Source organism: Fusarium falciforme, chromosome 2 (genome assembly GCF_026873545.1).
Source record: "Fusarium falciforme chromosome 2, complete sequence".
In the NCBI taxonomy this organism is placed as follows: Eukaryota; Fungi; Ascomycota; class Sordariomycetes; order Hypocreales; family Nectriaceae; genus Fusarium; species Fusarium falciforme.
The window spans coordinates 4,289,781-4,308,432 of record NC_070545.1 but is presented as its reverse complement, the minus strand read 5'-3'; the positions used below and the strand labels follow the sequence as shown (position 1 = coordinate 4,308,432).

The window sequence follows — 18,652 nt, the reverse complement described above, 5'->3', positions numbered from 1 at the left end:
TGCCTGTGTGACTCATCTCCGAGGTCGGCCTCTGATCGTGATACCTTCACCCGCGCACCTCGCACCAACCCACGCAGCAAAAACATGCCAAAACGCAATCTCTTCACTCTCAAGACCAAAAAGAAAAAAACAATCTGCAAAAAAATGCAAAAAATATCAACTCTAGCAGTTGACGGCTTCGATCCGTCGACCTCCGGGTTATGAGCCCGGCTTTTTTGAATTAGCTTGATGTGTTGTGATGTTTTGAAGTTTGTAATGACTTACCGCGCTGCCACTGCGCCAAACTGCTTATTTGGTTGAGGGTCGTGGTTCGAAAACGAGATTATATGGGCATGGTGATCCACTTGAGGGTTGACTCATTTTGTGTGTGCCTGACAGATACGAACTTTTTGCGTGAAAAGTTAAAATGGCGTGTGGCGCTAATGCAGACGCCCTGTGCGACATTGTTAAGGGGTCCGAACGCTGAGATACGACGAGACTTGCTTGGCTCGTGGTGGATGCATCGCCAAGAGTCGTATTTATTCATGGCTGTCTCTGTATCATGGCCAAGGACTCTAGACTGGCCGAGACATGGCTACGGCACTATCCGCAACACTAACTCCAAGCATCATTCTTGTCCGGAGATAAAATCCCCGTTACTTCAGGAAACGGTACCCGCTGGCATCCAGACTACGCCAGTCTGTGTGGCACACCACCACGGCTCGATCCGGAGCCAGCCAGGAACGCCCATCTCCAACTCTGCTGTCCAATCTGATCGTTCCCCGGTCGCCATGTCTCTGATCTGGACAACGCCATGGCTTGAACCCCAAAGCCTATCCCGTTCCTGCATTCGCGAAAGTGGTATGGACAGGAAGATCACTGCTGAATACATTCCAGTTGAGCACCCTCCAGACCCAGCCATTCCTCGCTTGCATCAGTGTCTGCTCATTTTGAGTTGCGCAGATTCAGGCTTGCGTGCTTTGAGTTTGCACCTCTTTGGTATAGATATCGTGTCGCTTGCCCCCGGGCTTTGGACCCTCCTTCATCCAGAATCGTCGCAATGCATTACACACACGACCCAGAGATTCGCGCCCAGAATAGGGGACCGGTGATGATAGCGGTGGTTGTGGTGTTGCTATGTCTCAGCACAACAATGGTAGGACTGCGGATCTTGTGTCGCTCTCTGATCAAGGGATTTGGACTTGATGACCTGGCTGCTGTGCTCACACTGGCAAGTTTTCTTTTTATACATTCCCAGCTTGTTTTTGTATGCTAATATATTTAGGTTGGTATCATTGGATCTGGAAGTGCAATGATCGCAAGTACGTGGCCTCGATCTCCCACTCGCTGCGATAGCTGACCTGAATAGTGACCAACTATGGACTTGGCAGACATGACTGGACATTAACACCCGCGACTTTGATCTTATACGCAAGAGTAAGACCTCTACGCCGAGTTCAAGACGAATTGGACTAACCCCACCAGTGCTTCTGGGTCTCCGTCTTGTTCTACATGATGGCTTTGTTCTGGGCCAAGATGACCTTCCTGCTTCATTACTACCGTCTCATGTCCGTATCTAACATGAGAAACGTCTACCTTGGGGCCATCATCATCGTCGCCTTGTGGGGCCTCTCCCAAACCATCATGGCCTTCACTCAATGCATCCCCCTCAAGGCCGTCTGGGATCCCAGGGTAGAAGGCTGGTGCCGACCTCACCAGACTACGCTGTGGTATATCAACGGTGTCATCAACATTGTCAGCGATTTCGCAATCCTCATCCTACCTCTTCCTGTCATTTGGAAGCTTCAGCTGCCACTGTCCCAAAAGATTCTCCTGTCGGGTATCTTTGGACTTGGTCTTTTGTAAGTTGTGCCTCTGCTCAGTGGGTGATTACAACTAACTGATGAAAGCACCATTGCTGTTTCAATTCTGAGAATGCAGTGGCTGAAACCTTCACCTGACATGACATGGTGGAACGTCACGGCAGCGTCGTGGTCTCTTGCAGAGTTGACATCTGCCATCACCTGCGCGTGTCTCCCGACCTTCAAGCCACTGGTAGTGAGGATCAAGCCCCTCTTCTCCACCGGAAGCAAGGGCGACAGTACAGTTCAGCTTCAGGAAAGCTTTGAAAGAGACACAGAGTCTAATATGAAGGTGATTGGGAGCCAAGACAGGTTTACCCATGATCATAAGAAGCCGAGTAGGGTGTACATGTATGGGACGGAGACGCATATTACGGCAACACAAGATTCAAGACGGTCAAGACAGTCATTTTAGTATGTTAATTGAAGTTTTAAGTTTTCAGATGACGTGTACAACCATTCTCTTTGGGTGATTGTGTGAGTAAAGTGAACCACACGGCTTAACTTACCTACCCAAGTTATGAAAGGTGAGAACATCGTGTCTAGAATCTTTTGCATCTCATTACCGACTTTAGCATCATTCTATATGAAAAGACCCTACGTACTGCATATTTAGACAGATACGCGGCGTTGAGGCCGGGTCAAGGGCTGACTTGGAGGCTACAATAGACACAGCAAACAAGGTACCCCTGAGGTAAAATACTCAACGAATATAGGATTTTACTGGTAGGCAATCCTAAAAACTGGCTTGGATGCGAAGACATGTTCAGGATAGGCCTTGGAACCATGTCTTATAGGCAAGTCGTCCTGTTCGTGCTTGGAGATTGTCAAGCCGTGAGCTAGCCATATTGCTACTCCTCCCCTGGATCATGGCAACTTGGGAAAATCGGGTATCTAGAGTTTTCTTTCTCACATATCCACCTGTTGAAAAGCCGCCATAACACGTATTTTCATTCAAATAGTAAATAATGAGACATACAAATCGTGCTTCTGGGTGGGTTTGTAAATATCTAGGGTAGGTAGGAGTGTGCAGCACACATTTGCGTCAGCTCCCCCTCGGTAACCTTGATGGTCTCAATGACCCCTGTGAATGTCCCTGTATGTTATACGGTTGATAAGACTACTCATAATCTTTGTCTTCTTATATAGATTTTTGGTTGGGGTTGTAGTTAGAACCTCTAAGTGGACTGGTTGTTGTGGAGAGTAACCTACCTACCTTACAATCAATCGCAAGCTCAGGAATAGCATCACCCACTTGTCCACCAATAATAAGAAACCGTGTACATTAGAAAGGAATGTCTTCTGCAAAGACACGCGATATCTCTTCTAATAACGTCACGAAATTGTTAGTGGCCCAACTCCACAGATAAACCTTCGGAGATGCCCCCGAAAGCCATCGGCCAACTACTCCGAGGCGGCTCATACTGTGCACTAGTCAATCATCGGGTCAAATGACTCCATTTGGAGTAGCCTACCCCGCTTTTCTTATCAAGGATTTGCATGTCCGAATGACCTCGAAGGGCGCTGTGCATCCGGGACGTGTTGCTCTCAACCTTAGCATCACGGCGAGATACACGTTGAGTATGGGTTGAGACACTGGTCAGCGTGTTGCGGACTCTGTAAACTGCTGTAGTCACCCGCTGGCGTCTCCTGGTCATTCCATCGCGTTCAATTGGTCACTCCGAGACCGGAACAGCCTAGTCCGGCCGGACCGGTGCAATTTGTCAACTGTTGGGTTCAACCCCAAGAAGCTATTCGCAACATGACACCCAGCTCATCCAAGGGTTCAAACAAGGTAAAAAAGAGGCCAAAAGTTAGAGGTGAGTGATACTGCATAACCCTCTAGCATACTGTCGGTGATAACACGGTCATAGGATGCTATCAATGTTCTCGTCGACGCATAGACTGCGACCGCCAAGAGCCGACATGCGGCAAGTGTGCATCCAAAGGAATCACCTGCAGCGGCCTGGGACTTCGATATCGTTTCAATGATGGTATCGCCGCCCGGGGGAGGTTTGTGGGCAAAACGGTACCTGTTGTTGACTCATCGAAAGATAAAAACAAGTCCACGTTGGTCTTCTTTGATCCCTATTCGATGCAACCGCTGACATTGTGTTCTTGCTGCCGATAGTAAAGAAACGGAGAAGAAACTCGCTGCGGACGAGCCGGAAGCTGAGGAAATACAAGAGGAGAGTAGTATTACTCAAGTCGCCGTTCAGAGGGAGACTCTGTTTCAAATCGACGGGGGCCTTGATCACATCGATGGCAAGACCCGGTTTTCCCTCCAATATTGTAAGTCTCCCGATGTCCATACAGGATGCAAGATATTGACTCGGCCAGTCTCGAATCACATCGCCAATCTCATCGCTGTCATCAACCTAGGCTTCAACGGGTATCGTGATCTCGTCCTCCCACAAGCCGAGATCGACCCTCTGGTACGGAAAGCGATTGTCGTTATTGTCGAGCAGCACCTCTCCTTACAGAATGGGACAACTGTGTCCCTAGATCCTACCGCCTATAGTAGCCTCGTCCGGGATCTCATTACCAGATCTGAAAGATGTGCGCCCCAGGATGACGAGTCAGCACTCACAGTGTTGCTTCTGCTTCACATTCGGGAGATGATCAGTGGAAGTCCCAACTTTAAGCTTGTGTATGGATCTCTCCGAGTTGTGGTCAATGCTCTCGGACAGGGTCTGGATGCCATGGCCTCGGAGCTCAGGAAATTCGTCGAGATGCAGATTCTAAGGTACGTTTCCATGTCCACAACTAGGGGAAGACCGGTTTCTCACGCGTTTATAGAGTCTGCCTCTTTGGCGAGTCCCTCTTCAACGAGACCAACGGCGCACAATTCATCCAAGCACAGCAGCAAGCTTGTCTTGGATTCATACCCTGGTGTCTCCAATTCCATCCTGAGCTTGAAGGGCTCATCTTGCAGCTGGCAGACTTGACGACCTGGGCCTGCGACATCTACGTCCAGCGGGCAATCTTCAACCCTCCAGCAGAAGAAACAGTTCCCATGATTGAAAGGTTTAAGCGTGCTATTGAGGAGGTGGATGCTTACATCGACATTGTCGGGCTACATCTCCTTGCTTGGCCGTACTTTATCGTCGCAGCTGAGAGCTCAACATTAGCCCACCGGGATTTCTTTCTTAAGAAACTTGAATCGCTGTATAACATGACTGGTTGCTGGAACATTCTCCGGGCTATTGATCAGGTTCAGGAGATTTGGGCATCCCAGTCTTCGATCCGGTGGACGAGCATGCTAGGCGGACCGACGCAGGCTCTGATTATGTAGATTTGACTGGTACACAGGACAGTAAAGGTCAGATTGCATCAAAGACGGTCGTTTCTTGAGTTTATTTTTGATAGATTAATGCGAAATACTATGCCCCTAGCACAGAAGTGACAACCTTTTCTACCTTGTCGACCAACAGCTTGATCTCCTCCTTTGTGATGGTGAATGGAGGTGAGATGACCACCATATCTCCCTGAACACCATCGACGTTTCCAGTGGCCGGAATCAGAGAGACTCCATACTCGGGGCTCAGACCAGCCTTGTGTACCTTCATGGCAATCCCATCCTTCACCGGAAACGACTCTTTCGTCTTCTTGTCACGGACAAATTCCAGCTGTTGACGATGTTAGCAAACACCCATTGACGGGATAGTTCTTACTTACGCCCCAGTAAAGGCCACGCCCTCGAACATCGCCAACATTCTTGTGTCCGCCAATTCTTTCTTTCAGACTCTTGCCCAACAGCTCTCCCATTTCCTGGCAATTTTGGAGCAGATTATCCTCCTTCACGACGGACTGAACAGCAAAGGCAGCAGCACAAGCGACTGGATGACCTTGATAAGTCTGACTGTGCATGAAGCTGCCCGAACCCTTCTCCAAAGCGTCTGCAACCTTGTTTCCAACGAGCAAAGCGCCGACAGGCATGTAGCCCGCACCGAGACCCTTGGCAATGGTTTGGAGATCGGGAACAACGCCTTCTTGTTCCCAGGCGTGGAGGGTGCCGACACGACCCATACCGGACATTACTTCGTCGAGGATGAGAAGGGCGCCATGTCGATCACAGACTTCCTTCATGGCCTTGAAGTAGCCTGGTACTGCGGGCATGCATCCTAGTGACTGTCCTGTTAGTGAGGAACGTCGGGTGACGAGAGTTCACTTACTGTTCCAGACACCGTCTCTGCGATAAAGGCACAAACCGTATCCGGTCCAACACGCTGGAACTCGTCATCTAACTCCTTAGCTAGCCGAGCCACGTATTCCTGCTCTGTCTCTCCCTCCTTCATCTCTCGGTAAGGGTAACATGGGGACACATGTGAGAAGCTGGTGGATAGTATGGGCTCATAGATGCCGCGACGGGACTTGTGGCCACCAGCGGCCAAGGAGCCGAGAGTGTTGCCGTGGTAAGATTGTCTGCGTGCGATGAATTTTGTCCTTGAGGGCTGTGGTGTAGGTAGCTCTGTGAAATACTGGCGTGCGATTTTGAGGGCTGCCTCGATAGCCTCAGTGCCTTTATCTCGTCAATTTGCAGCTTCAGAGACGGAGACTAAGATGATACCCACCTGAGCTGACGATAAAGACCTTGGTCATGGCGCCATTGGTCGAGTCTGTCAGGAACCGAGAGATGTTTTCAGCAGCCTCGGTAGTGAAGAATGGGTTGTAGCAGTATGCCACTTTGTCCAGCTGGGCAGTGATGGCCTTCTTGACGCGAGGATCATTGTGACCGATGGATACGACAGACGCGCCTGAAGATCCGTCCAGGATGCGATGACCTTCTTGGGTTTCGAGCCAGACACCCTGGCTCTTGACAATTCGTGGTGGTGGACTGTTTATCTTGGCGTGGAGGGTGGAGACAGAAGCCCGTAGGCTCTTGGGGTATGTGGTCTTGGTGGTTTGGAGCGCGCATCTTGTGATGGTGTTGGTGGCTCGCCGCCGGCTGGTGGACCACATCTTGCTTCCTAGTTTGAAGAATATTCTTAGTGAAAGATTGGGAAGCTGTGAGTTTGAGAGGGGAGCCGATGATGCTTAATATCGTCCCCGCGAAGCCATGGGGCGGCTATCTGGCTCCCGGCCCTCGCTGTCATACATGAGAACAGCTATCAGGTGCAACTCTCGATATGGAAGTCCAACGGAGACGGCACGCCCAATGACAAGATAACCGCCGCCACAAGATATGACAACACCCGCCAGGTTGGTTTCACGGCAGCGTCGTCTCCATCGGCCTACTTTTTTCGGTTTAGTCGCGGCAAGCCAAGAACCGAGACCCGTGGCTATCACCGGTCCAAGTGCCGAGAATGAGGAGTAAGTCAGTCAATTGTATCTGCATATTGAAGCCTTGATAGGATATTCTTTTTTTCTTTTGTAGAATATGGTTCTTTCCAAACTTTTTCTAACCTGTTCCCTTTGGAGTCAAATGAGCTCGGTGTCCAACCCTATGCGCCCGCCCTTGATAATACCCGTGTTGTACATGCAGTATCCCGAGACCCGACACTTCAACAAGTGACATCTAGTTCTTGTCATACGAAATGTCCACATCCAATGTCTTTTTGACATGGACTCCGTGATGGCCATCAGAGCTGCCATGCCCATGCAAGCTGCCCCTATGCTGACTCTCCAAAGCACCTCGATGTTCTTTGAGAATACTCCGATCGCTTTGGTTATCCGAAGTATGGTCCGGATGAGCCTCGGTCTCGACAATGGCACTCCATTGGCCAGCCTTGTGCTTGGGGATGAACATGATGTTATTCGAGATGTTCTTGAGAGGATGTGAGTTTTCGCTCGACTTGACCGTCGACGGGAAGATGGCGCGTAGCATGGGTCGTAGGCAGGGTAGACAAGCGGCGGTGATGATGAGGGCGTTCTCGGCGCCGGCCCATAGGAGGAGCTCGCCGACGTCGTAGGTTGGGTCAGTACTTGTCGCGTTGGCCTTGAGCTTGGTGCATTTGATGATGGCGATGGATCCGGCACTGCAACCGTTAGAAAAGGAGTGTATGAAGTGCAATGCGATACATACAAAACACCAAGGCTCATGGCAATGGCGACGCCAAACTTTTCCTTCTTCTTCATGTTGAGGTTCCACAGCATGGCCCAAGGGAGCAGTGCGAGGACAAAATCGGTGGCCGCAGAGTAAGCTTGCACGTGTTAGAACCGTCATATAACATTGTTGCAGATTGGCTCACCTCCGATAAAGTACATGACACCGAGGTAGGTATCAGGATGCCAACACTCGCTCACAATAGCCGGGTTCCACGTAGTCCTCGGATCCTTGCATCGTACAAATACAATAATAGAGATGAGAATGTGCAGAATGACCATGGAAACAACGACAAACCAAAGGAACAGATGGATAGCGCGTTGTGTTGCCAGACGCATCAAGCTGATGGAGAAGGATGTCTTGCCCATTGCGCACGACATGACGACAAAGGGCTGCGAGACTTGACCGAGGAGAGCGATGGACACGGCATTCTGGGGGATGTTGGTGAGCACCCATTGGAGGTGGTGGCCGAGACCTTTTTGTACGGCGGCTTCGATGATGGCGCCATAGCAGATGAGGAGGATCTGTTGGTTCAATGGTCAGCCTTCAAAAAGTCTGAGGTTGTGTCGAGGAGCCGTTATTACCAGAGCAAAGACAATGACCCAGTCATCTAGACCAAAGACCTTTCGTAGGAACAGGCGTGTATACGCTCTCAGAGAGACGAGGATGATGGGAACAATGACCGAGAGCCATGTGACGGAGCGTATGATGGGCCCACGGGTATCGGCGAGGCCTTCCGGCGAGGTTGTTGGTTCGGCTGATGCTGCTACCATTGTAGATGCAGTGTCTCAGGTCGATCGTTCAAGCTGTTTTCCCCCTCCTCCTGATGATCTCGTTCGGTCGTGTTTTTCGTCTGTCCTTATATCCCCAAAGCCAAGAAATCGTTACCAAAGAGTGTAAAAATAAGGAGAGACAAAGACAGCTGAATTCTGCAGTGATTCGAGCATCGAGAAGCATAGTCTTGTTCCCCCAGCCACATTACTGACGAAACGAACAAAGTGGCACTAAACCATGCCGCAGAGAAACAATAGGGTCATTAAGAAAGAGGCGAAACCGGACAAGCTTCCGTCCGAGTCCAGCTGGGAGAAGAAAGAAAAAAAAAAAACCCCCCGGAAGAAAAAGAAAAGAAGGATGCCACCCAAGGGGTTCCAGGATATGTAGCCTCATGGATGAATGGCCATGGATATCTGTACTCCAGACGATACTGTGTTCCATACTGTCAAGAACATGACCAGTCAAAGGGTTTTCTTCATGCTCAAGCATGAGGCGAATGTTGTGGAGGAGACTGTAACGAGGAAACAAGACTTGCAGGGATCTCGGGGCGTTAGGGCCAGGCTAGAGACGCGGGCAGACCAAAAGGTGAGAGAACAAGGACTAGGGGACAGGGCTCGGTTGCGCCGCTGACGGGTAGCCGAGCTGAAGAATGGGGATGGTTTGGTGTAGCAGTGAGGTTGAGGAGGTAGATTGGCGAGGTGTGGACTGTAGCATCGCTCGAGGCTGCAATTGAAAGCCAATTGACTCTTTCAGAGGGTTTACCTGCAGACAGAATGTCTCAATGGCAAAGAAAAGTGCGAACCATGGTCCTGGAAGTGTGCCGCGTGTCCTGAACCAACATCACATTGCTTTTCCCCGCCAAGCTTATCACACCGTCTCCCAGGAGCACAGCCCTGGGTAATTACCAACTACCTGTAACATGGGCTCCTTGGTGACATTCAGCTGCATGGAGCATCATGCTGGGTCTTGAAGATCTCCTGAATCACATTAGATCATACCCACGCGCAATGCTTCCTCCTTTGAGACTGACCGTTGATCGTGGGGGATGGCTTCTTCTAGCTCCCGGAGGTAGCGGCCGCTGCCGCACCCGTTCCCTAGCCTGCGGAGATTTTCACCTCTCATTCGACAAGCCCCGTTGTTCCCCCATCCCGCCGAGCTTCAGATCGACAATTCTCTATCCCCTTTTCTCTCATTGTACTGCAGGAACGATGGAAGCGAGGTTTCATTCAATCAGTCTCTTTTCAAGAACTCCTGGTCCTTCCTCTCAGTCAGTTCTCGGTAATGTCGAGGTTCTTATGATGGGTCACATTGGCCGGGGTCTGCTAGCACTTCCGGCTCCCCGAAAGTAAATCTCTCGATCTTAGCGGATCGCGATCTTGGGGAGAAAAGGGCTCCAACGTTGCCGTTGATGTAGCATTCTTCCCGTATGAACAAAGAAATTCCCATCTTTAGCTCTGTGTGCAAACTGCATTCAACATCCGATTCCCCACGGCCTCCTGTCTCTCTCCTCCCAAACCAACATCACCACCCCTGGCAACAATGTGGAACCAACACTCCCCTAGCGCAATCCTCCGCGTTGATTTCTCCCTCTCCGCAGATCAACAACACCTCTGCAGTGAAGGCTGCTTCGCATCATGAACCATGCCGCCATGGATCCCCTGCCCCCGCGGCTGCAGCGGCGGAGAATCAATACCAATTGAGAGTCCCTTGTTGGCTGCAGTCTGTCACATATCAGACGGGAGGCAACATGCAAGAGTTGGCTGTTTTGAAACCCCCTCTCCACTGGAATCTTCTCTTCCCTCTTCTTCATGCGCAATATTATCTTTTGTCTTTCTTTCCTTTTGACTTGCATTTTCTCACGGTATCCCTGGTTAGTGCTTGTTCTGGGGAGTGTTCCGTGTAGATCATGGCCCTCTCAACCATCTCCTTTACTTACGTCCTCTACGGAGGCGTGGCTCTCATTGTTGCTCGAGTCCTTTACGAGCTCTTCCTTTCACCCCTCAAGCACATTCCAGGCCCCTTCCTGGCCAAGTTTACAGACTTTTACCGTGCCGGTCTCACCACCCAGGGCCATGTCGACAGCACCACACGTGGATGGCACAAGAAATGGGGCTCTGCCGTGCGTGTCGGCCCCAATGCCATTAGTATCAGTGATCCAGACTTGATCCGGGTCATCTACACGACTAAGAACCCATGGCGCAAGGTAAGCAAGCGTTCTTTGTCCAGTGGTTGTTATTGGGATCCATACCAGGAGTAGTCAAAGCACAATGTAGTAGAACAGAAGTTGACGGTTGCAGAGCAACATGTACCGCCCAAATGACGTCGTTATCAATGGCCAGCGCATCCAAAACATCTTCAACACAGCAGACAAGAACTTCCATGCCAAGTACACCAAGCCAATTGGAGGCTTCTGGACACTCACCAAGATTCTTGACCTCGAGCCTGTCATGGATGAGACCCTCAGTGAACTCGTCGGACATTTTGACAGGCGTTTTGCCAACACAGGTGATGTTTGCAAGATGGATGACTGGGTTGCTTACTACGCATGGGACGCTGCCGCCAATATCAGCTTTGGACGGCATTACAGCTTCATGGAAGAGGGAGGCGACGTCGGTGGTATCATCGCTGAGAGCACCGCGGGTCTCAAGTACTTTGCACCTGTCAGCCAGATCCCATGGCTTGATGAGTGGCTGGACAAGAACCCCGTTTGGCGAATTGGTCCCCGTCCTCTGGTCAACGGCTTTGTGTATACTGTCAAGATCCTCACCGAGTACCAGCAGCAGGTCGCTTCTGGCGCAGCCAAGCGCAAGCCAGTAGACTTATTCATCGACAAGTACAACGGCCTTAAGGATACACACGACTTTGTCGACGACAACCAGGTTATCAACTGGCTGATGCTAAACGTTCTTGCCGGTGGCGACTCTACGGCTGGTGCCATGCGCTCAGTGGCTTATCACGTCGTCAAGAACCCCGCCGTTTACAAGAAGCTGATCGCAGAGATTGAGTCTGCCAATCTGTCTCTTCCCGTACCTCAATGGAAGGAGATTAGCCAGTTGACATATTTCGACGCTGTCATGCGAGAGTCGATGCGCATTGCCCCTGCTGTTGGCCTTATGCTTGAGCGAGAGGTACCTGAGGGTGGTTTCGAGCTTCCAGATGGCCGCTTCATCCCCGCCAACACCAAGGTCGGTATCAACCCATGTGTTGTTACCCGTGACGCTGGTGTTTTTGGTGACGATGTTGACAAATTCCGACCTGAGCGATGGTTGCGAAGAGACGATGAGACAGAGGATGAATACACTCAACGATTCCGACGCATGCATGAGTGTACCGAGCTTATGTTTGGTCACGGTACGCGGGTGTGTATGGGCAAGCACATGGCCAAGATTGAGATGTACAAGTTGTTTGCTACAGTCTATGCGAACTACGATGTAAGCGTCTCCCATATCCCTGCTGGAGCAAACTGACATGCTCTTTTAGGTCAACCTTACAAGCCCTGACCATGAGTGGAAATATCACAACTCTTGGTTCATGTATCATAGCGATATTCCTTGCATCCTTACTCCCCGCCAGCGGACATAGTTATGGTATCCACTCAGGGGTGTTCACTGTTTGGTATGATGTGTATATTCATTCATCTATAGTACATGATTGTATGTATATGTGTTGAACTGCTCATGGCTAGTTATGCCTCTCCCGAGTCCCTTACGACAGGACTCTGAAGATGGGATACTCGTCACCCTTTTCCACTGGGATAATGTTGAAGCTGGCATAAGAGTCGATGTTCTCAGGCTCCAAAGCGTTGATAGCCAGTCCTGCATTCTTCTGTCTCGTGCTCACAAGGAAGCTTCCAGCTGGTAACTTCAGCTCTCGCTCCTTGGCCTCGGCGGTAACCGTAGCAAGGACAACGCCCTCGTAGTAGCTGGTGCTGAGCTTTGAAGAGGTAATGGTCAAAGCTTCGACAGTGCCGCTCCATTCACTCTTCAACGTCTCAACCTCGAGTCCGGAGACACGTAGGCGCTCGGCGAGATCGGCCCAAGCGACAGGGATGAGATATGCCTCAGGACGAGAGCGGGTGAGATTGGCGGTGGTGGGCGTAGTGGAGGCAAACTTTACGGGAACCTTGACAACAGAGCCGTTGGTGTGGTCAATCATTGTGAAAAGTCGGTCTTGGACCTTGGACGAGTCGGTAATCACGATGGGTTCCTTGGAGTTGATGAACTTCTTGATACCGCCCTCGACTGTCTTTCGGACCTTGTCCGCGTTGTTGGCAGCGGTCTCAACGATGGCGCCGACCATGGTCAAGCCGGCAGCAGTTCGTCGTTGGAACTGCTGCTCGGCGATGCCAATACCTCGCATTTCAATGAGGAACGTGATGGACTGAGTAAGGCCCATGGCATTACGGCCAATCTTGGCGTCAGAGCCGGCCTCAGCAAATCTGCGACTTGAGTCAGACGATAATTAACAGAATCGTCAAGGCAAACTTACGTAGGGACAAAGTCAGGATTAGAGCTCGTAGCACCAGTGACATACGGCTCCCATCTCAAGCCAGCCTTATCCATAGCCTTGCCAATGTTCTTGGCAAACAGATTCTCAGACAACTCTCGGATATCCTTGTTGATGTTGAGGTTCTTGGCCGCGGAAAACAGTCCATCGGCGGCCTGCATGTATCGACCGAATTTGCCGTAAGCTCCGTACTCGTGCATATCAACGACGACATGGGGCGCAAACTCGCTGAAGAGCTTCTTGATGTTGCATGTCTGCTGGCGAGCGAGCTTGATGTGGTCGCGGTTGGGATCATAGTTTGCAGGAAGCTCGCGCTGGAAGTAAAAGACACCGTCAGGGTTGTAGCGAGGTAAGACGACGATCTCGAGATCCTTGAGCATCTTGGACGCCCACTTGGGCTCGGCGTCAAACTTGCCCAGGAGAGCGAGGAGAGATTCATCGCCTGCAGGCTCATTGCCGTGAACGGCACCTTGGATCCAGACGCGGACCTTGTTCTTAGCCTTGGGACCTCCAGAGGTTGAGAGCTTGACGTATGGGAACGGTCGGAGCTCTTCGGAAGTGAAGTTGGCTGTGTTGTAGGTCATGTAATCATTCTTGGCTGCAATCTCTTCCACAAAAGCCTCTACGTATCGTCAGCAAAGGTGACTCAATAAGTACGCAAAATACTAACCAAAGTCATCTTGAGAAGTTGCGCCTTGAGTGCCTTCTGAAAACCCAGCCTGTATCTTGTCAGGGTTAAGAAAAGCCGGAGAGTACAAGTCTATGTCGACATCTTTGAAATTGGCGGCAACGAGGTCCGTGTTCTTTTGCGTAGGAACATGGTTGTAGCCATATTGAGTTGCACTGGCGACTGATACGACCGAAAGGCCGATCAGAGTAATTGCCTTTCCGAACATTTCAGCTTTAACAAAGACGACCAACTCCAAAGTGTCAAGAGGTAAAGAACGTGATCGATGACGAGCATCCCTTCTTATATCGGCCCGAACCCTGACAAAGTCGGCGGTATTACTTTTGATCTCCGTCTCTCAACCATCGGCCAACCGTCGGCAAATGCCCCGGCATCCTCTGACAATAGGACCTTCTTGATAGAAACAAACGGCGTGACTTGTGGTCGTACTGAAAATGCCCAGGTCAACGAGTCCTTCTTGGCACTCGGCGCCATTACTGGAAAAGGAAGCTGGGTACGCCATTGGTGGGTCGTATGTAACCTGGTGTAAGGTTATCAAGGTTAAGCGGGGGCGGGGGAACAACGGCCAACTAGGCTTTCGATGATAGGGATATTTTATTTTGCTTAAACGTGGAAAAAGACCCTTTATGGATAGGTAAAGGCCCTGGGGTGATTTGGACCAGGGCAGCTCAATGCAACCACCAGGGATGTGAAACGACACTCGATAACCACCGAGGCGTTATTGTTGCCCAAATATGGCCATCCAGCAGGGCACTGGCCGAGCCCCTCTTTCGATAGGGATCGACAAGACAAGAGTCAAAGCAACAGGGGCCTCGAGTCGATCGTGAGGAGTTTATCTCGGCATGACATACGACCTGTGGAGACAACGACCTTCACCCCGCAGCCGGGATCTTGGATGATGACGAGATGGCAATTGTATCTTGAAAACCCGTAAAGAAAAGCATACCGTACAAGAAGCCGCCACATCCTAGTCACTCTCCTTCTCGAAGGGCCAGTCGGCGAATCCATCAGTCGAATCAACCCCCATCGCTGGCCCTTTGGCGCCCCATTCTTCCCATGACTGACAGAAGTGCTGGACATCTCCATTGATAGCTTTCTTCTCGTCAGACTGATTTTCGTGATCTGCGGCTTGATGCCGAAACTCCTCGACCAGTTCCTCAGTGGAAACCTCCATGATACTGCAGATGTAGTACAACCAGGAGAGCCTTCGAAGGTAGCAAACTCTCCAAGAGTTTACCTTCATCTGTTCCGAAATGCCCTTGCGGAATTTCTTTTCAAGCCACAAGGCATACAAAGCAATGCCTATGATGACATTCCCACGAATTGGCGCATCTGGGGGATGAGGTTTGCCTTCGGGGACAAAGCGATCATTTTCGCGGTCCACGTGATACCCCTCCTGGCGAGAAATGAATATTATCCTCGAAGGAGAGACTAAGAACTTACATAGCTTGGTATCATCGTAAAGAAGTAAGTATGAATTAGTGGTTGTTGAATAGTTTGGTCTATGGGAGGTTTCGTATCCAGAATGGCACTTCGTAAAAGGGAGTTGAACTCTCTTTCCGACTTGTGCTCCATCTTGTCGTCTAGGATTTTGTTAAAATCGGATTCTTCTTCTAGGATTTCATTAATATCATCCTCAGGCATTGGGTCTGGGTAATGGTCTCCAGGGAGATAAGAAGCTGCCCTCCACTGGCAGCAGGTATGCGTCATGTCCAGCTTTTTGTGCTCAGCTTGTCGAATAGTGGCCAGGAGAGTCTGATTTGCTGTTTCTATCCCGTAAGTTTCAAGGATGAGAATGATCCATTCCACCAAAAGGATAACTGAACCTCCTGCCGGCTGCCGGGGAGAGAGCGCCATTTTTGGTAGATCTGGTACTGTTGGGAGACAGCCTGACACCGAGCAAGAGCATTTGCAGTTGTCAGGTCTCAGAGCATCTGCCCCAAGGGCAACTAGGGCGTGTAGAAAGTCTAGATTTCCCTTGGTGGCGAATGATGCACATTGTGACAAGCGTTGCATCATAATGTGGCAGGCGGTGTGGCCTCTATTGTCTTGTAGGTTGATGTCAGCACCAGCATCCAGCAAACGCCGAATCAGAGGCTCCAGATCAGAAAGCTTTGCCCGAGCAACAGCTCTCATTAGAGCGTGCTGACCTTTCTGGTCCACCTGATTGATGATACTGGAACTATGGTCAAGCAAAGCATCCACATCATTGACCGAGCTAGCATAATGCAGGAGAGTCCTACCCTCAACTATTCTTGTGTGGTCGATTTCTAGTAGAGTTTTAAGGCCAAAATTTAGTGACTTGCACCTAGAAAGCAAGTGCAGTAGGCAGTCGTTTCCTTCCCTGTAACGGGGTCGGTAGGCGTTTAAGAAGAGAACCGAAACGGCCTGCTGTGCAAGCACTTCTGATGTGATGTGCATGGCCTCGTCATCAAAAAAACTAAAAAGTTCCATGATGAAGTCCCAGTTGCAACGAGCGACCGCGAAACTGGTGAAAGTGAAATCAAGCATGTGATGCCTCATGAAAGGATCAGCACCAGCACGAATCAGTATCCTTGCTGCGCCAATGGCGTTGGAAGCCGCCGAGTACATCAGGGGCGTAAGTCCATATGCATCAGTAGCATCTGGATCATGGTCGGCGTCGAGAATTGCCTGCAGGTGCTGGGGTTTGGAAACGGCTAGATGCAGAGGTGTCTGGCCCAAGAAGTTCCTCTCGTTCTTTCCTGACCGTTTAGCCCAATGATGTACATCTTCGGGCTGTCCAAAGAGTACAGCTTCGTGAAGAGGTGTCATCCCAGCAAACCCTGTGTTATTAAGCGTTAATTCCATATTATCATGCCAGATCCAAAGCCTTACCTTGGTTGTTCTTGCATACGAGGGTGAGAAGCTGCAGAAAGAATGGGTCCAGGATCCGTCGCGGGGTAGGCATGTAGGGTGAATGTGACTCCGACCATTCACTAAAAAGTGGTGAGCCGGACTCCAACCATTCACTAAAATGTGGTGAGTCGATTGCTGTTGGATCAAATCCAGACTCCAATGCAGTCTCTAGCAGGACCACATGTGCATTATTGTAGGACCACTTTACACAGTTGATGAGGAAGCTAGTTGAGCCGTTAGTTTCCATCAATCCTATGCCCTTCAAGGTCCTCTCACTTGCCTTTTGTTCCTTGTTCCCCTAGCCACCTTTAATTCGCACATTAGGACTCGGAGTAGGTTCAGTTGGCCATCTAACCACCACTCCCAGTCTCCCATCCAGCGCATCCCCATGCCTCCCCAAGGCTTCTCTAGAAGTGTCTTGTCGACTGGTTACAACAAATAAGGGAAAACGCAGGTCGGATGTATTCTCACCTTAACGTACGAAGATCCAGACGGATCAACATGAAGGTGGAGACTTGGGTCTTCCTGTGCAAGTTTTCGGAACGCCATACACGCTTCATCCGCATTCATGAATCGATGCTTAAACCTCCAAATTATCTCGAAACCCGGAGACGTGTACGGGACGACTCGTTCCGCCAGAAGGGCTGGCTGGATGCTGAAGCTCCCAATTCCTGCCAGAAGGCGGAGGCCCATGGTCACTGACCAAGGAATCCCCAGTTGCGAAAGCGCCACCCTTAGGCGAAATCCGTAGGCTGAGGCTGTGCACGTAGGCTGGTCGCATTTGTTGCCGGGTGGAAACAGACCGGTGTAGTCCAAAGCCCAGAATCGTCTTGATATTCGGGAAATTCGATGGCATGAACAGGAGCACGCTTTGATTGTGCAATCCTGCCGCACGATTCGTCGAGGAGGTGTGTACTTAATAGGGGAGAAAGACGACAGTGCTTCAGATTCCGTCACTGAACTAGATGAACTGGAGGCTTCGGAGCTCGAAGATATCTCTATATTATTTGCCTGAATCGTGCTCAATGAGAGGTTCCTGTAGATATTTGGTTAGTAATGAGCCTATACCGAATCATAGGTCGACCAACACGTGCAAGCAAAAGCTCAGATCCTGTTTTGCCTTGTTGACGGTTTTTTGCAGCGACTCGACGTCCTCCTTCCAATGGCGTAGATCCCATGCTTCTTTCAACTTGGGCTTCTTGCCGCTTGAGATGAATTTTAGCGGGAATTTGTCCAGCAGCTCTTCAATGCCTTTGACCACGGCGGTGATGCTTTCATGGCAATGGTCTGCGCCGAATGTGGAGAGTATGGTGTTTGTGGTTGTCATGGCCGCCTGCAGAAGTTCTAACTCTCTGATCAGAGCGTCGAGTCCTTCTGGGATCTCCGTCGAGTCTTTGCGGATGCGTCGCAATCGTCTGATGCCGCCGACAACGCCAGCGACCAGGGGCGTGAGGCCTGCGACGCCGGTGATAAGACCCACCACCTCGGCCATCTTGTCGTAGGTGGTGGAAGACTGCAGCGGTTACTGTGCTTCTGAAGATAGATGCCCTGAAAGTGATAGAGAGATACTGTAGATGGAATTGAACTGAAGGTGAGAGAAAATGTGTCGATGAGCGGGGGCTGTGTGAGACAGCCAGCCTCACTTCTGCGCTCTGCCTTGAAGTTTGCCCGTGGCCTCATTTTTTTGTCATGTGCCAGCCTGCAGGAGCTGGCAGCTAACTGCTTGACTCTATTTGCTAGAGCTCCTGAACTTGCATGAGGCTTAGGCAGGCTGAGTTGGTTGCCTTTTGGCGGCCACTGAACGAGGCCGCTCATCAAATCAGGCTTGGCAATAGAGTATGTACGATTTTTGCTAAGACGAGCTTTGCTGGAGGGTCTGCTTCTTGATTGCAATAAACTACCTACGAAGTCCTGCATACT

General features: G+C 50.5%; 7 protein-coding genes across 7 annotated transcripts; 3 read left to right on the top strand and 4 right to left on the bottom strand.

Moving 5' to 3' along the window:
• Window positions 1-1,024: 1,024 nt before the first annotated feature.
• On the top strand, window positions 1,025-2,256 carry NCS54_00324700 (Hypothetical protein; the record flags this gene model as incomplete). The annotated part of the gene is made up of 5 exons (XM_053148828.1): window positions 1,025-1,210; window positions 1,265-1,301; window positions 1,349-1,416; window positions 1,465-1,841; window positions 1,890-2,256. The coding sequence occupies exons 1-5, from the start codon at window positions 1,040-1,042 to the stop codon at window positions 2,254-2,256; spliced, it is 1,020 nt and encodes a 339-aa protein (XP_053004803.1). The 5' UTR covers window positions 1,025-1,039.
• A 1,347-nt stretch (window positions 2,257-3,603) lies between these two features.
• Window positions 3,604-5,136, top strand: NCS54_00324600 (Zn(2)-C6 fungal-type domain-containing protein; the record flags this gene model as incomplete). The annotated part of the gene is made up of 5 exons (XM_053148827.1): window positions 3,604-3,661; window positions 3,716-3,911; window positions 3,973-4,133; window positions 4,182-4,587; window positions 4,641-5,136. The coding sequence occupies 5 exons, from the start codon at window positions 3,604-3,606 to the stop codon at window positions 5,134-5,136; spliced, it is 1,317 nt and encodes a 438-aa protein (XP_053004802.1).
• An 88-nt stretch (window positions 5,137-5,224) lies between these two features.
• NCS54_00324500 (Hypothetical protein) lies at window positions 5,225-6,821 on the bottom strand (the record flags this gene model as incomplete). The annotated part of the gene is made up of 4 exons (XM_053148826.1): window positions 6,416-6,821; window positions 6,017-6,363; window positions 5,520-5,972; window positions 5,225-5,470 (listed from the first exon to the last, which is right to left on the bottom strand). The coding sequence occupies exons 1-4, from the start codon at window positions 6,801-6,803 to the stop codon at window positions 5,225-5,227; spliced, it is 1,434 nt and encodes a 477-aa protein (XP_053004801.1). The 5' UTR covers window positions 6,804-6,821.
• A 538-nt stretch (window positions 6,822-7,359) lies between these two features.
• Window positions 7,360-8,660, bottom strand: NCS54_00324400 (Hypothetical protein; the record flags this gene model as incomplete). Its single annotated transcript, XM_053148825.1, has 4 exons — window positions 7,360-7,819; window positions 7,867-7,984; window positions 8,033-8,411; window positions 8,472-8,660. The coding sequence occupies 4 exons, from the start codon at window positions 8,658-8,660 to the stop codon at window positions 7,360-7,362; spliced, it is 1,146 nt and encodes a 381-aa protein (XP_053004800.1).
• Window positions 8,661-10,567: 1,907 nt separating this feature from the next.
• NCS54_00324300 (Hypothetical protein) lies at window positions 10,568-12,243 on the top strand (the record flags this gene model as incomplete). The annotated part of the gene is made up of 3 exons (XM_053148824.1): window positions 10,568-10,864; window positions 10,959-12,092; window positions 12,142-12,243. The coding sequence occupies 3 exons, from the start codon at window positions 10,568-10,570 to the stop codon at window positions 12,241-12,243; spliced, it is 1,533 nt and encodes a 510-aa protein (XP_053004799.1).
• A 123-nt stretch (window positions 12,244-12,366) lies between these two features.
• Window positions 12,367-14,063, bottom strand: NCS54_00324200 (Peptidase-M14 domain-containing protein; the record flags this gene model as incomplete). The annotated part of the gene is made up of 3 exons (XM_053148823.1): window positions 12,367-13,099; window positions 13,150-13,789; window positions 13,838-14,063. 3 exons carry the CDS (start codon window positions 14,061-14,063, stop codon window positions 12,367-12,369), a joined length of 1,599 nt encoding a protein of 532 aa, XP_053004798.1.
• A 759-nt stretch (window positions 14,064-14,822) lies between these two features.
• Window positions 14,823-18,224, bottom strand: NCS54_00324100 (Hypothetical protein; the record flags this gene model as incomplete). The annotated part of the gene is made up of 5 exons (XM_053148822.1): window positions 14,823-15,251; window positions 15,299-16,659; window positions 16,712-16,956; window positions 17,214-17,768; window positions 17,821-18,224. The coding sequence occupies 5 exons, from the start codon at window positions 18,222-18,224 to the stop codon at window positions 14,823-14,825; spliced, it is 2,994 nt and encodes a 997-aa protein (XP_053004797.1).
• Between the last annotated feature and the right edge of the window lie 428 nt (window positions 18,225-18,652).